Here is a 16,202-nt window from a genome sequence, read left to right on the forward strand (position 1 = left end):
ACCGAGATCAAGGTGACCTTCCGACCCCTGGAGGGGGCGAGTTGTGTGGTTGGATGTTCCACGAGTCATACCACCACCGATTTCACAACGCCAGGGCCCTTGAATGCATCGATATCATGAACGAGTGGTACGAGCAGATCGCCACTCTGGCCATCTTGGCATCATACGTCACGGCTTTGCAGGGGGCGGATCTAGTTATCACGGCACCGAGTCGTACTCGGTCGCGGAATCGATGGGGGCGACGTGGGTTCCGCTATACCTTGGTCACAGGCACCTCCCAACGGCTGAGTTTCCCCAGTGGTTGCTGGAAGATTACATGGGCAACTGGTTTGGCTTTTTGAACAAACGGACACATTCATTCGTGAGGGGCCAAGCTTGGGACAAGCAGCATGTGCATATCAACGAATGGCGTCAAAATTCGCTTCACCTGCTCCCCATCGCGTCGTGTTACGGCATGTTAGACTCGTTGCTCAGCAACAACATCATTGTGTTTTATCACGCTTGCTCGTTGCTACTCGCGGGCCCCCGACGTCGCGGATCCTTGGAATATGCCCCCAGTAAGGTCGTGTACATCGGATTTCTCGTCCCCACAACTCCACTGCCTAAACCCCAGCCATGGAAAGAGCGTGTGACTACTTATATACGTTGAATCTACAACGTGACACTAACACCATCATCATTGGTTAGGCATTTTTGGACAAGAGCAGGTCAACCCCAGTCATTTCCATTGGGTTCGGAAGGATACGCTGGGCCCACTTGCGCTGCTCCAATTAGCAGTCGACGTGTGCAAAATCGCCAACTACCGCTGTGTGTTGGCTGCGGGATGGACTTCCATGGCTCAACCTGGCTGCAACGAGCTCGCAGCCAACCATTCGGACTTGGTTACGTAGAGCGGGGCTCCATTTCCCACTCGTCGTTGTTCCCTCAAATGAGATGTATTCTGCATCACGCTGGGCTGGGAACGTTGCCAGCAGCACTGCGGAGTGGTGTGCCCCTTGCATTACATTTGCGTGGGCCAGTGTATTTACGATGGAACTTCTGCAGTGGTGCCCGTTGCCCTAAGTGCTTTGACCAGTTCCACAATGCCAACTTGTTGGTGGAGTTGGGTGTGGCTCCGTGCTCTGTCACTTCGATGCAAATGACTGCGGCATAAGTTGGCATGTGCTTTGCAATGAAAATCACATTCGAGCAACATGGGCGAATACGTCGCCAACGAAAGCCACAATACATTGCCACAACTATGCGAAATGCTCTCGACATCACTACCTACGTTTGCCAAGGTTTAGCTGGGGAATCATAGTGCTTCCTCTCCCTTGGGTCCGTCATTATGGATGGCAACATCGTACGCTTTGAACGATGGAAAATAGTTGACGTCAACCGGCAGTTCGAGTTCACAGTCAACTGTAATTTGACGTTGGCGTATGCGTACAGTACAGTAACGTTCACCTACTAGTAGCTGTAAAGCCCCTAGCCCGAGGTGCAGCTGGCCGAATTGAGGAGAAAAGGCGTTGGTTAGATTTGTTTGATAGTATTACGTTGCTATTCCTTGCTACATCAACCCCCCACACGTGGTCATTGGGACGCACTAACGTACTAGGAGTGCATCGTTGCTGACCTTGTCTTGAGGACTTCAAATTGACATGTTGGAGTTGTACAGTAGTAGTATGGTACAGACTGTACAGTACAACAGTTCATTAAGTGGCCGCATACCTCCATACTAGTACCCGAATAATTCCCTCATAGCAACAGTTTCACTGTTCCGTAGTGATTTCCCTTTATATAGACCAAGAGTCCTGTAATCTCTGAGCCCCCACCCCCCGACCCATTCTGTTGCTACTTCGAAGTATTTCCGAGGCTAAGTAGCATTACAAGTGGCTAGCTAACTACTAAATTGCACTAAACCTCTAGCCGAATGTTTTGTTCAGCATTTGACTGACGGTATGCATAATAATAAGAACAAGTGAAATGATAAACGGTCACGGAAGCAACCGTGGAGCTGCCGCTCTCAGGGAATTAGTCTATAGACACTGGATAATGGACTTTCTAGGTACAGTACCACTTCGTGATGAACAGCACAATCAAGTTATTCATTGGACGCATCAGAAGGATCCAGTGCAAGCTATGGATCATTCATTGGTCACCATACAACTCAGCCGAGGACACCAAGCTGTTGATTCGTCCCTCTAAGTCATCATTTTTCGAGTGTCGCCACTTCTGGTCATTTTGCATCGTTCGAGACGGCCCCAGTAATGCCATCCACGCCCAAGAACATTGTGATTGTGTCTGTGGGGACGCGAGGGGACATCCAGCCGTACTGTGTCCTCGGCGTGGCCCTCGCTGCCCTTGGCCATAACGTGACCATAGCTTCTGAAACACGACTGGAGAATCTCATCACTTCCGAGTTCAAGTTGCCCTTCCGCCCCATCTTGGGGGATTTAGTCGGGGGGTTGTTCGACGAGTCATTTCAAGTCCGCTTTCGCAATTCCCGAGTCCTGGAGTTTCTCGACTTGATGGACCAGTGGAATGAACAGTATGACAAGCAGTTGATCTTGGCGTCGTATGTGTCGGCTCTGCGGGGGGCGGACGTTGTGATTGGGGGGCCCCTCTGTACAGCCCAATCGTATTCGGTCGCGGAGGCGATGGGCGCGACGTGGGTCCCGCTGTTCCTGGGCCATGTACACCTGCCCACGACCGAGTTTCCCCAGTGGTTGCTGGAAGACTACACAGGCAACTGGCTTGGGTTTGTTAACACATGGACCCATTCGTACGTGTGGAGCCAAGTGTGGAAGAAACAGCAAGTGCACATCAACGCATGGCGCGAATCGTCTTTGCAGTTGCCACCGATGACGAGTGAGTACGGAATGCTCAATGTCCTCCAATCCAACGACAATATCGTGGTGTACCAAGCGTGTTCGGTGCTTCTCGCCGGCCCCAAACGGCGAGTACCGTTGGACTATACCCCAGGAAAGGTCGTGTTCAGCGGGTTTCTTTTTCCGACGACCCCACAACCTGAACCAGAGCTCTTGAAAGTACGTTCCAAATGAATATATCGACATTTGGAAGGACTATTCAACCTTTGAGTAGGCCTTTTTGAGCAAGGATACGTCGACCCCGGTCATTTACATTGGCTTTGGCAGTATGCCGACGTTGGAGCCGCTTGCGCTTGTACAATTAGCAGTCGACGTGTGCAAAATCGCCAACTGCCGCTGTGTGCTGGCAGCGGGGTGGACTTCGATGGCTCAAAGCAGCTGCAGCGAGCTCATAGCCGCCCATTCTGACTTGGTGTACGTGGAACGGGGCTCTATTTCCCACACGTGGCTGTTCCCTCAAATGAGCTGCCTCTTGCACCACGCTGGGTTGGGCACGTTGGCGGCGGCGTTGCGGAGTGGTACGGCCAGTCTAATGCAATGCGAGTGGTTTGGCGTGAGACTTGAATGAGCTCTGTGGCTACGTAGGGGTGCCTCAAATTCCGTGTCCAAAGTTTGTAGACCAGTTCCATAATGCCAAGATACTGATTTCGCTGGGCGTGGCCGCTTGCGCAGTGTCCAAGACCCAAATGACCGCAGCCTATGTGGGTACTGCAGTGCTCAAAGTACTTCGAAACGACAACAATATCCAAGCTACGGCAAAAGAGATGGGCGAATACGTGGCCAACGAGAGCCAGGATGCCTTGGCTCGACTGTGCGAGAGCATTTTGCAGACAAAGCCGACGTTTGCAAAGGCTTAGAAGCCCTGTTCAGGCAACATCACTAATTTTCATATTGTGCGAATTCAATGGTGTTGTTCCCTTCGACGGCACAATACGACTTACGTTACTGTAACGTTTCTGTACTACTGCAGTAAGGTACAGCAGTACTGTTAGTGTAGTACTCCAGAGTACTACTACGTAGTACGTAGTGTGTAAAATACTACGTAGTAGCAGCACAATATTAATAGTACAGAACTAGTATGTACTAACAGTGAGTTAGTACTAGTACTACTCACAGTATTACTATTACTCACAGGATTGGAATCACAATCCCACAACAAGTACTGTACTATTAATACAGTACATAGTTCTCGTTCTTAGAGGAGTAATGGAATCACAATCCACAACAAGTACAAGTGTACAGTATGACAACCAGTAAATCTCGCTTTTAATTACTCAGGATACAAACAATGAATGCCATGGCCAGGAAATTATAAAAAGTACGACAAGCAGTCGCTCAAATATAGCGATACGACTATTTTGCGTTTTTCTATTTATCCTTCTATTATCATGAATAAATATATGCATATTTCGACAGATCTCTATTTTGAAATAATGCATCTATTTTGACGAGCGGTTGCTCAGTCTTCATTTGCCATACCTTGTAGAACCGACACACCCTGATGCTGTCGTCCACCGGCCACAGTCTGCTCAGCGAGGCCTTGTCGCCGTCAGGGCGGCAAGTTCTTAACGAGTTCATCGAAGCCAGCGCTGGCACACGCAGCAGCACGAAGGCAAGTCCCGTGAACTACACGTTCCAGACGCTGCCGTTGCTCACTGAAGTGACATGCCACTCGCGACACATTGTCGACGTGTTGCGGCTGACTGTCAGCCTCCACGGCTCCGTCATCGTGTCCAAGGTGTATCCTCGAAAGCAGCCGAGTGCGTTGACATCTCCCAAGTCCAGTGCTGCATCATTCCCATCGTCGATCGACATGGACAACCTCGGTCTAATCCGACCGGACGACACCCTCGTGAGCATCAATCTACGACCCGTGGACGACATCGACGACGCCCTCAACTGGCTCGCCGGCCTACCCCTTCCATTGACTCTTGTGTTCAGCCGCGCCGTGGTATAGCCATCTCCATCTTCGATCTACTATCCTCCTCGAGTCCCATTGCATGTTGTAGGTGCGTAGGAACACGTTGGGGGAGTACACGCTAGACGACTTGCGCCGCCACGCCGAGCACAACCGAAGTCGGTTGCTCACGCGACATGTGCCCGCCGACGTCGCGCAGATGCTGCACATGAAGATCGAGTTGACCAATTCCGGGGGGTCGTATCGCATGCTCAAGGACTTTATCGCTGACGCCGACGAGTTTTTCTTGCCGACTTCGTTGAGCTCGTCATCGCTCACGACGTCGTTCGACACGGTGAGCCGGTACATCCATCAAATGCACGCGTTCATGGCCGCAGACGACACGAATAAGCGAAAACAGTGGGCCGAAGACAAGCAAGTTCGCGGGAAACGCCTCGAGTCTATGCAAAAGCAGCTCAAGTTGCTGGAAACCAAACTCACGGCGCAGGCCAAAGCCACGACGACCAACGTGCCCCAAGAGTACGTCGACTTGCGCACATTGGTGGACCAACTTCGACTGGACATCGATCATTCCAAGCAAATGCACTACCTACCATCCTGCGAAGGCTTTACGCTGCGATTTGGAACGGCCGGGGTGTACGTTGGAGTCGGGTACGTCATACTATATATGTACACATAATAGACTATAGCTACAGAGAATTTGATTGGATTGTGAATTTGCTATAAAAATTTAAAATTCGCCTGGTTTGTCTGATTTTAATATTAAATCGTGCTGGAGTTCTAATTGGGTGAATATACGTGTCATTTCTGTAAGAGCCAATCAAATGTATCCACTCGAAATTGGATTAGCCAAAAGTTAGCGTCGATTCGTGATTCGACGGAGTCTGGAAATCTGTACCGAATATACCACAATAATTGTTGTCAGTTTCGCTGAAAGTTGGACTTGGGAGTTGATTGGTGAATCGGATGTTGTAGGTCGTTCAATGTGTTATTGTCTTTCTTTTACCCAAAATTTGGCTGACTTTTGTGCTAATTCTTTGCCAAATCTATCGATCGATTGTTTGACTTTTGCATGTAAAGATCGTCCAGTTTCACACTAATTTCAATCACACACTAATTCGAATTTGAATTCTTCGAAGAGTGGATTTGATTGGCTAGTTGATTCATGTTTTGTGTTTTGATTGGTCGATCGATTGTCTGCCGATTTGGTGATTCTGGTCATTCGATTGAGCACCCAAACACTCGAATTTCGAATCGAATGAACAATAAGATATTGTCCTGTTTTTACCCAACATTTGAACTTTGTGCATATTCGCCAAATCTATCGATCGATCCCTTGTATTGACTTTTGTATGTAAAACGATGGTATGTGGTGCTTGGTATCACACTAATTGAAGGCACATCCTAATTAGATGTGGTAATGGTTTCATGCAATCTGATTGGCTAAATATATCCTTCTGCCGATGATTCTTCTTGTGTACATTTATTTGGTTGCGTCGATTTATTCATTATTCTCCATGTCGCTCCAGTTTAGAATAAACACAACAATATACAAATATAAAAAGATGAACTGGTTGACTGGTCAAATAGTACTGATCGATGATTGGTTGAAATGTCGCACTTTGATTGGCTAGAACATTCTAACATACATTTGTCAAAAGTCCACACAATACCTTCGTTGCAGTGTGTCGACCATTCGCGATTATTAGTTTATACATTTTTATAATATTTTTTTCGTTTAATCGGATAAGATATAATGTGCAAGCAAGGCTCGCAGGAGCCTTGCTTGCACACTATATCTTATCAGTCAGTTGCTTATCATTGTATGGATTGACGGCAATGGCCTGATCCTGCTTGTACGTGTGTACTGTATTGAATCCTTCTATTGCACTCACATTTGCTGCTGGTAGCTAGCTAGCTTATTTGCCTAGAATATATATCATTGATACGATGGCGACTCTATTATTTTTTTAAATACTTGAAATACTTGATATACTCTCTCTTGTTTCAAACTTTCTGTCATATATTTTAAAACGTTTTATTTTAGTATCTATCTATATATATATATATGATACAAAATGATTTCAATCTGAACAAAGCTTTTAGCTTTTTTCTTGCTCTTATATTTCTTGGTGAAGAAGTATCACTCTTATAACACTGTACGATCGTGATGTATACATATATTTATCATCGATATAGAGACGTATGGGTGTCGTCGTACCACACATCGTTTACCATTGAAACCCAGCCGCACGCCCCGCAAATCCTGCTCCGTCTCACGCCGTTGTCCGAGTCTGGCCTCAAGATCCGCGCCATGAACTTCAAAGTGTACTCGGAAGGCCGGTACATGCTCGTGCCGACGTTCCACGTGGACGAAATGAACATCCAAGTGCAGTTCTCGGCGGACATTCCCCTCGTGTACGACGCCGCGGGCGGGTGGCGCGTCCAGCCTGATGCGTTGCAGCTCAATTTTTCCAGCCTCAAGTACTACGAACGGCAGACACAGTCGAACGTGCACGGGAACGCCCACGATAGCGTCATGAAGACGTTTCTCAACCGGATCATTCCATCCGTCGTGCAAGATGCGATCCCGTCCATCTTGTGTCCAGAAGTCGGCGCGCTGCTCGTGGATGGACGGGCCAAGGTCCGGCTGTCGGGGGATCTGCATGTCGAGGGACGCAACCTCGCCGTGTTTGACGCACCGCTCGGAGCGCCGAGTACCCGGCTGGGTAGCGGCCAAGACGAAGAAGGCGCCGCTGCCGCCGAGGCGCGCGAGTTGGTGGGGTGTTCGGTCGCCCAAGGCGATTTACTGTTCAAACTGTACAAGCAATTTGTCCAAGTGTCGGCCACCACGTCTACAAAATCCAAGTCGAACAGTTCGAATACCCAGCTGCCGCACCTGGCGATTCGCGATCTGGTCGAGTACGGCGTCCGGCTGCGCCATGCGCCGGCGGTTCGGGCCCTTCTCACGGCATGCTGGCAGCTGGCCATTCACTTGCTGACCCCCGACGACGATGAACAAAGCTACTATGGCGGCGAACCGCTGGATTTTGCCAAGTTGATGGCAAATGTAGCGCAAATGGAAACATACCCCGTGGATATTTCCCTCGGGCTGCACAGCACAAACATCCGGCTCGACTTGTGCGAAGTGGCGGCGGCGGCATACACTGCCATGGACCGCATCCTTCGGCAAAACCTCGCCAAAGCCAAACCCGCCAAAGCCGTGGACATTGAGCTCGAGCTGTCGGCGCTAGAAGCTACGTACAACCAAGTCAATGTATGGCTATCGACGGTCGCGAGTCGTGTGGACGAGCTCGTGGTGATGGTCAACGGTGGCCTTCCCGCTGGATTCGACTCCAAGTTTTCGTTTGAAGCCACCGACTTGTCGTGCAAGGGGCCATGGCAGGCTAGCTTTGCCATCCCCCTCACCCCCCCTCCATCATCGTCGTCGTCGTCATCGCTTCCTCCTGCCAAGAACATGCCAACGAATACTACCGCTCGAACAGCAATCTCGCACGACAATGGCGAGTTGGTCGTGAGCTACTTTGTGACAGACATGGAAGGCGGCGAGTCGGAGCTCCAAGTCCGCGTCCAAGAGGCCGCGTTCCGCGTGTTGCTGGAAGTCCCGCCGCCGAACGAAGATGATCCCGTCGTCTCGACCAACAACATTCAAGCGATGGAACTCAAGATGGACACGACCGCGGCGCCGTCTGTGTCGCTGTCCATGGGTGAGTTTGCCAAGTGTGCAATCTCGTGCAAGCGGGTAGCTCTGTGTAGCCCCATGATGGCGTTGATGGCGACGCTGGTTGGTCATGGTTGGTTTGAACCTGTGCTGCTTGTCGACTACTTGAAGTCGCCATTCTTTGCGTTTTCGCTGCGCTTCTTCACGTCTATCCAAGTAACGCCCGAACAAATGTACTGGACCCTCAACAGCGCGTCTCTGAGCGACTCGGCCGTGAGCTTTGTGACCCACCGGCTGTGTGTGTCGCAACTTCTGCGGGATCTGAACGCCAAGTCCACGATGGACGCGGAATCGATGGGGAGGAACCTTGTCGACGCGAGTAGCAGTCATAGGGGAACGCATCATCCTTCTCTTTCTGTCACTGGACGAGGGGTACAGCAACAACGGCAATCGGCGGCGACAATGAACCGGTCGCAAAGCTTAGCTGTGGCGATGCCTGGGAAGGACAATGGACACCGCCCAGGGCTAGCGCGACAGGATACATTTCTCGGGGACCGCGACCCCCGACGCCGCAACATGTTTAGTTTGAACGAACAGGATGAGCCAATGCAAGAACCAGCCGTGGTGGATTCGTCGACGACGATAAGAGCAGCAGAAGGAGCGAGTGACGACGACTTGTATTCGTTTTAAAACGTGTACAATATACTTACTACTTACTACCTCATGTTTGTGGTCGTCCAAAATTAGAGTGACTACTATTTACATTTTGTATCAAAGTGCATACTTCGAATTATTTACTATAAAAAAGTATATGGATTTCAAATATCCGTGATAGTACCATGTGTCATCCCAACGTCATCCACCATTAATATTAGGTCATATCCTAATTACTGTAGATGCGAGTAAATTAGGATTATGCTAGGTCATTGCATACAGGCCTCGTCCGGGAGCGGCACGGCCTACAGTACAGTACGGCCTACCTGCCGCTGCCCGACAAGAAGAAAAGATAGATCATTCGGTGAAGTGAGAAGCTTAGATCCGCGCTCTCGTACGGCCGCGCTTGCGCAGACGGCCTCCCGGGCGCTCGGGGCCAACGTAAGGCTTGGTCACTATTTTAGGTTTCATCCCACAACTTAATCCAATTTCATCCAATGTCATCCAAATGTCATCCACGCTTTCAAAGGTCGTGGGTTCGATCCCCGGATTCCCCGGATTATTTCCGCAAGGATTTATCCGTCCCTCCCTGGGGAATCCGGATAACAAGGGCTGCGTACGAAGACGAGGACCGAACTTCGAAGAAGATCGGTCGAAGCACGAGGTATGAAGCGTTGAGCGAAGTAAAAACCGAAGATTACACACCGCCCCTGGTCGAGCAGGCGCGTTACAATTGGCGAAGCGGTTCCATAACATGTGGTTCTAGTGTCCGCCCTCGCGAGGAATGTCTTAAAAATGATAATCCAAACTCAATTAATCATCCACGCTTTTAATTCAACAATTATATTATATTAACCATGGTATCCAAGGTTGGTATTAATATTCAATGCTGTCCCGTAAGTCTTAAGTACTACAGTAGTATTAATACGGCGGCTTGATCTTTGTTTGCGGTGTTGGGCTTTTCGCCCATAAATTACTACTTCGAGGGTCAGTATTATGAATAGTATGTGCGAATTTTGGGGATTGTTGAAAAATCGAGGAAAGCAGTATGATTGGATAAAAAGATTGAAGATTGAAATGGGATTGGCTAGTACGAATGAATATTCACAAAGACACCTCTTGAATTTAGAAAAAATGTCGGGCGATTGTTGGGCGGTTCATTCAACCAACCTATGGGAGAATTTTGAAAATACATACAATACTGGTATGTATATGTAAAGAAGTAACTTATACAAGCAGTGTGCATTGCTCGTGGCAATCGACTGTAAACTATCGGAACAAATCCTACTAGTACATGGATATATACGTATAGTTAATAGCTCTTGAATCTTAGAATGCAGTCTTGGTAGATATTGCCCAACTACGCATGAGGGGTAGTAGTAGTAGTAGTAGCAAACGTGGGTTTGGTCGCCAAAATCATCGAACACAGGCGGGGCACGGTCTCGGCGCTCTCTTTCGACACAAACTCGCCCAGCTCACGCGTCTTGTGTTGGATCATCTTGTCATTCCCAAGCACTTTCTGGACAGCTTTGCCGACGTACAGGGAATGACGTATTAAACGCCCCCGTGGTACTAAAATTTCGTATTGATTAAAGTATTGAAATTTCGAAGTAGTTTGTCCCAATACACAATTGAAATGCCAATTCGAAGTACCACGGGGGCGCTTAATACGTCATTCCCTGTACGCTGCCGACACCATCTGCACCTTGCTCACGGTGCAAGGGGCCACCCCCAGTCGAACCAGCACAACTGCATTGAAAAACTGGTCAATATCCACTGGGCAGGGCAGTTGGGGCACTCCTACGGACACCAAAATACATGACCGTTAGGTAGCCCACCTAGTTGACCTTTTTAGTTACCACACCGCAACGCCGCGCCAATAGTACCCAACCCCGCGTGATGCAAGATGCAGCTCATTTGAGGAAACAACCACGGATGTGAGATGGATCCGTTTTCGATGTACACGATGTCGGAATGGGTGGCTGCGAGCTCTTGGACGCCTGGCTGCTCCACAGCTGACCACCCCGTTGCCAGAACACACCGGCAGTTGGCCAGTTTGCACACGTCGATAGCCAATTGCAGCAGCACCAGAGGTTTCAACGTCGGCATGCTGCCAAATCCAATGTAAATCACAGGACCCGATGTAGCGTGGAGAAACGCCTACAGTCATACAAGTCAGTGATACAGTAGTATACTCGGGGTTACGGAGGTTAGGGGTTTCAGAATAAAACTTACGTTCAACAACTCGGGCTCGGGTTGTGGCTTGGTGGGGAACACGAAGCCAGTGTACACGACTTTGCCAGGCGTGTAATCCAGGGGTACTTGATGCTTGGGACCCGAAAGGAGCAGTGAACAGGCCTGGTATTGCACGATGTTGTCGTTGGTAACTAGCGCGTCAAGCACTCCATAGGGTGATGTGACGGGGGGCAGCTTCAGCTGCGTCTCACGCCATTTGTTGATAACCGTACGTATGTTTTTCCACACTTGGGACCACACGAACCGATGCGACCATCGGTTGACAAAGCCAATCCAGCTCCCCACAAACCCTTCCATCATCCCGTGTAGAAACTCGGCCGTGGGAAGGTTGAACCCGCCAAGGTAGAGGGGCACCCACGTCGCGCCCAAGTACTCCGCCGCCGCATACGACTCGTCCGCGCACAGGTGCCCGGAGATGACAATATCGGCGCCTTTCAGCGCGGGAATGTATGACGCCAAGATGGCAGCCTTGTCAAACTGATTCGCCCACTCATCCATCAACGCCAACAGCTGCACCACGTTCGACTGGCGGAACCGGTCGTGGAAGTCGTCGTGGAACAACAGCCCACAAAAGTCCCCTTCGAGCGGTCGAAACGCCAACCCGAACTCGGTCGTGATGAGCGGTTCGAGCCGACGCTCGGCCGCAAACGTCACGGTATGGCCCAATGCCTCTAGCGCTTGGCCCACGATGCAGAGAGGCTGGACGTCGCCGCGTGTCCCCACAGACACGAATACAATGTTCTTGGGCGCCATGAAGGATGAGAAGGAAGAGATGACTGGTCCCACTGGACTCGAGATGTAAAATGACAGAGGAAAGGTAAACGTCGAATGCTCACGTCATAGTGTATATTTCGAAGTTTGGGCACTGTGTCAAGTCTGAAATGTCCAACGGACTGGACTCAACCCTCCCCATCTGTCGGCTACATCGACCTCCAAACAGCACAAACCAAGCATAAGTTAGGCTATATTTATAGTACTAGTAGTATACCAAGTGGATGAGATTCGGAAGGAGGGTCTAGAGTATGATTCGTCACTGAACGCGGTGATCACGCATGTTGGATTCCGTGTTGTCAAGTGATGCTTCGAATGCTTGATATGATTGGTTAAGTTCAACCAATCACAAGTGTCTTCCACCCTATCTGGAATCTTATTGGATAGATTGCCTGAAACTTCGATAGCGATTGCGCAACTACGGTATTTTTCCACTTGGTGGTTCAACTACTGTACAGTAGGGCAAAACTATAGTAGTGATTAATACATGTACTAACTGTAAGTATACATTCGGACAAAACATGCCTTTTTGAAAAGGTGACGCCACATTTATGTAAAACCGAAAGCTCCAAACACTTGAGCAACCAACCCAACAACAGTGCTTGCTTAGCCCCCGCAGCCTCCGCCGCACCCGCCACCGCCTCCGCATCCCGAGGCGCACCCGCCGCTGGCACACCCAGCAGTCATGCCGCAGCCGCCAATCATCCCGCCGCCATACATGCCATACCCGCCGTACATGCCCATGCATCCGCCGTAAAACATAACACCACACCCGCCATAGTAGACGTAGCCGAGGCCGCCGTCTTCCATGAGGTAGTTGTGGCGCGAGTACTGCAGCCGGACGCGTCCGTCCATGACTGGCGTACCGATCACAGCCATGTAGACTGAGATGGCGTCGGGAATGGGCGTCTTGCTGGCCGCCACCGCCTTTTCGTCGGGCACGACCACGGCCATCGCGTACGGCAGCGCTTCGACCGCGAATGCTTCGTCAACCCCAACGAAGCGGCAGTCGCGGGACGGCAGCCGGCCATACTTTTGCCACTTTTTCTTTAAGAAGTGATGGTTGATAGCATTGTTGGTCTTTTCCGTCGTCCATGCTACGTAGCTCGGAGCGAACGACGAGTACGCGTCGTCAAAGAGCTCGGCCCATGTTAAAAAGGTCTCGGCGTAGCCTTTGCGGAGGTCCCCCCCGTTGATCGTGTCGTCATGATCTACGAGGCGGCCAACGGTGTGGCGGCAAAATGTACCATAGTCACCGGGGAAGCTTTGGTGTGTATGCCACACCAGGTCAATATCGGACGTGGGAACGAGCATCACGTTGTCCTTGAGTTTCACCTTCATCACGTGCATAAACTTGTGGTACCGGCTCATGGACGCCGCGAGCACAATCGGGTTGGTCCAGTACTCCATATTGGGGCACATTTTGTTGCAAAAGTCCAGCTGCCGAAGCATCGCTTGAACGAGGTCGATTTCGAACGCACCCAACTCGTTGACCAAGTGCTTGGTTGCTAGGGTGGCCACTTGGGTCTGCAGCATCACGACGGCGTCGCGGCTCGCGTCTGGCGCGGCGACGTGCATGCGCCGGCGAAGTTCGTTCATAAACGATTCAACGCGGCCGTCCGTGGGCATCCCCGGAGTCTGTACGAGAAGACACTGCTTATTGTTGCGAAACTCGTGGTCAATGACAAACTGAGGGGCTTCGGCGATGAACGAAGCAATTTTGAACGCGCCAACAGAGAGCACGTTGTTGCACCGCGGACATGGCAACGACTCGGCTTTGATGTGGACCTTGTACATGACACCGACGGGAATCGGGTGGCCGCAAGAAACGTACGGACACGTGGCCAGCTTGGCCTTGAGGCATTGCCGGTACAAGTCGCGGCGGCCCATGGATCGAATGTACTGCACCGGGTGCAGCTTGTGCACCGTGTGCGCAAAGTTGTCGGTGTGGACGTTCGTGCAATAGTCAGCTTCAATCGTGAGCAGATGGTCGTATAGTTCCTCCATGGACGAGCAAGACGCCTGCAGTTGATACATCGAGTGCATCTCGGCCAAGTGAGTTTGAATCTGTGCAATCGTCACGGATGAAGCGGCCACGGCCACTTTGGAAGAGGTTTCTGCTTCGACAATCTCGGTGGCCACTCCCACAAGGTCCGTGAGCACGTCCACGACGGGCGGCGACCACCTGGGGTTGCTCGATGCCAGCTGCAACACGCGTTGGAACTTGGTAAGTCGCGACTGGGATGGCACGTTCAATACAAACACCCGCTTGCCCTTGACGTCGAGGCGGAAAAACGTCTCCGACATGAACTGGATGCTCACGTCCGACGCACGGAACGAATGGGTCTTCTTCTCCAGCAAGTACACGTCCAGGACGGGTCCCGTGAGCGCAAACTGACGCCACTCGTACTTGGACGTGAGCGACAACCCACTGGCTTTAACTTGAAAGTCCACAAAATACTGCGGCAGTTCCGTCGCAAACGCCAACGTCCCCATGGACGACGAACGCTGCGTGCCGTTCGAATATGCGGACGACGTCGCCGACACGGGCTGTGCTTCGCCAAGTCCCATGCTTATCTCTCCCTTCTGGTAGGAGGCAAAATGGACAATGAGTGACAATTGTGCCAGGTGGACACGCATGTCTTCTGTCCTGGCGCGGCATCATATTTAAATACTCCTATCGATACCAACAATACATTTATTACAGTACAGTACAGTACTTCATAATACATACGCCGGAGTATTATGGATGAAATAGAAATGGTGAACATTTCACCCCTCCTCCAGCATATGGCACCTATTGATTATTTTGAGCGAAATACCCTTGGTATACTAGTAAAAGTGCATGACGTACCTATTCTAATGGTACATAACGTGGAGTTCCTACCCACTGCAGGAAGTATATTGTGACAAAATGATACGTAGCTATACGATTTGCACCACGATTATGTATATTGGACTGTACCATTGGATAGTTTCTTATACACGTTCACTATCAGATATAGTGCTGCGAATTATTTTGACCAAGTATATAATTTGCTATTTGTGTGGGTACATCCTTCTACTGAAACGGCAATGTGATTGGTCGACCAAGTTGAAATGTTTGAAGGAATCTGACGTGGCTCCGTGGGATGTTGGATTCCTTCCCTGGACCATACAGCAGGTGCCGCAACATTTTACAAAGGCCGACGGAATCCCAGGATCCGCCCCCTGCTAAAGTCCATACGTCGTGAGAGTGTGTGTTTCCAAGGTTGGCGCATTTGCAAAGGTTAACAAAGTTACAGTGTACTACCCGTACTACTACGTAGTACTGGTATCGCGGCGGCATCGGCGGCGGCGGGAGAGCGTATGAACGTGTGGATGGATGATGATTCATTATTCTGGTACTATTAACGTTAGTTACGGCGGCGGCGGGAGAGCGTATGAACGTGTGGATGGATGATGATTCATTATTCTGGTACTATTAACGTTAGTACGTTTTCTATTTTTACTAACGTTACATATTATTAATAATAGTATTAGTTACTCCGAGTATTACTTGTACGTAGTAAAAGTAGAAAACGCCAAGTAGAACTGCGACTCGTCGGTTAACTCGCTTGGAAGTATTGTGCTTTTCATGTAGTTTGCCGGTTGTTTAACGCAGTTAAACAACCAGACGTTTAAAATTATATAAGCCCGATTGAAGATAAAACAACACTAAACACAAGTTCTGCATTTCAGCAGAATAAAACAACCCTTACTTTATTTCAGCTGCTAACTAATCGAGTTGCAGCACCAGGCCAACTTACGCCGTACAACCACCAGTTCATCACGATGCATACCGTATTAGGATGTGAAATGGGAGTACTATGCATCGTGTAGTCGTAGTGCGCCCTTGCCTTTCACGTACAGTGCTAAGGTTAGAGCAGATCACGAGTTGAAGGTATGGCATAGCTTTGAATCATTGGACAGAGCGACGACTACATGTACTGTAGCCTAACTATATCCCTAACGTTATATACATTACTCGGAGTAGATAATGTTAGTACTGTAGTGATCACGGATGGAAGGT

General features: G+C 49.9%; 5 protein-coding genes across 6 annotated transcripts; 3 read left to right on the top strand and 2 right to left on the bottom strand.

The window, feature by feature from the left end:
- Window positions 1-103: 103 nt before the first annotated feature.
- Window positions 104-890, top strand: H257_10601 (hypothetical protein; the record flags this gene model as incomplete). The annotated part of the gene is made up of 2 exons (XM_009837199.1): window positions 104-626; window positions 688-890. The coding sequence occupies 2 exons, from the start codon at window positions 104-106 to the stop codon at window positions 888-890; spliced, it is 726 nt and encodes a 241-aa protein (XP_009835501.1).
- A 1,217-nt stretch (window positions 891-2,107) lies between these two features.
- On the top strand, window positions 2,108-3,807 carry H257_10602 (hypothetical protein). Its single transcript, XM_009837200.1, has 3 exons — window positions 2,108-3,029; window positions 3,085-3,388; window positions 3,456-3,807. Exons 1-3 carry the CDS (start codon window positions 2,250-2,252, stop codon window positions 3,725-3,727), a joined length of 1,356 nt encoding a protein of 451 aa, XP_009835502.1. The 5' UTR covers window positions 2,108-2,249; the 3' UTR covers window positions 3,728-3,807.
- Window positions 3,808-4,348: 541 nt separating this feature from the next.
- H257_10603 lies at window positions 4,349-9,194 on the top strand. 2 transcript variants are annotated; one of them, XM_009837202.1, is made up of 3 exons: window positions 4,349-4,821; window positions 4,880-5,439; window positions 6,988-9,194. In XM_009837202.1, exons 1-3 carry the CDS (start codon window positions 4,372-4,374, stop codon window positions 9,158-9,160), a joined length of 3,183 nt encoding a protein of 1,060 aa, XP_009835504.1. In that variant the 5' UTR covers window positions 4,349-4,371; the 3' UTR covers window positions 9,161-9,194. The 2 variants fall into 2 exon arrangements, with proteins under 2 accessions (XP_009835504.1, XP_009835503.1); XM_009837201.1 differs by having other exon boundaries at window positions 4,349-5,439.
- A 1,602-nt stretch (window positions 9,195-10,796) lies between these two features.
- On the bottom strand, window positions 10,797-12,133 carry H257_10604 (hypothetical protein; the record flags this gene model as incomplete). Its single annotated transcript, XM_009837203.1, has 3 exons — window positions 10,797-10,924; window positions 10,984-11,284; window positions 11,360-12,133. 3 exons carry the CDS (start codon window positions 12,131-12,133, stop codon window positions 10,797-10,799), a joined length of 1,203 nt encoding a protein of 400 aa, XP_009835505.1.
- Window positions 12,134-12,611: 478 nt separating this feature from the next.
- Window positions 12,612-14,752, bottom strand: H257_10605 (hypothetical protein). The gene has a single exon (XM_009837204.1). It carries the CDS (start codon window positions 14,720-14,722, stop codon window positions 12,758-12,760), a length of 1,965 nt encoding a protein of 654 aa, XP_009835506.1. The 5' UTR covers window positions 14,723-14,752; the 3' UTR covers window positions 12,612-12,757.
- Window positions 14,753-16,202: the final 1,450 nt, after the last annotated feature.

The sequence above is a fragment of the Aphanomyces astaci genome (assembly GCF_000520075.1).
Source record: "Aphanomyces astaci strain APO3 unplaced genomic scaffold supercont1.29, whole genome shotgun sequence".
In the NCBI taxonomy this organism is placed as follows: domain Eukaryota; phylum Oomycota; class Saprolegniomycetes; order Saprolegniales; family Verrucalvaceae; genus Aphanomyces; species Aphanomyces astaci.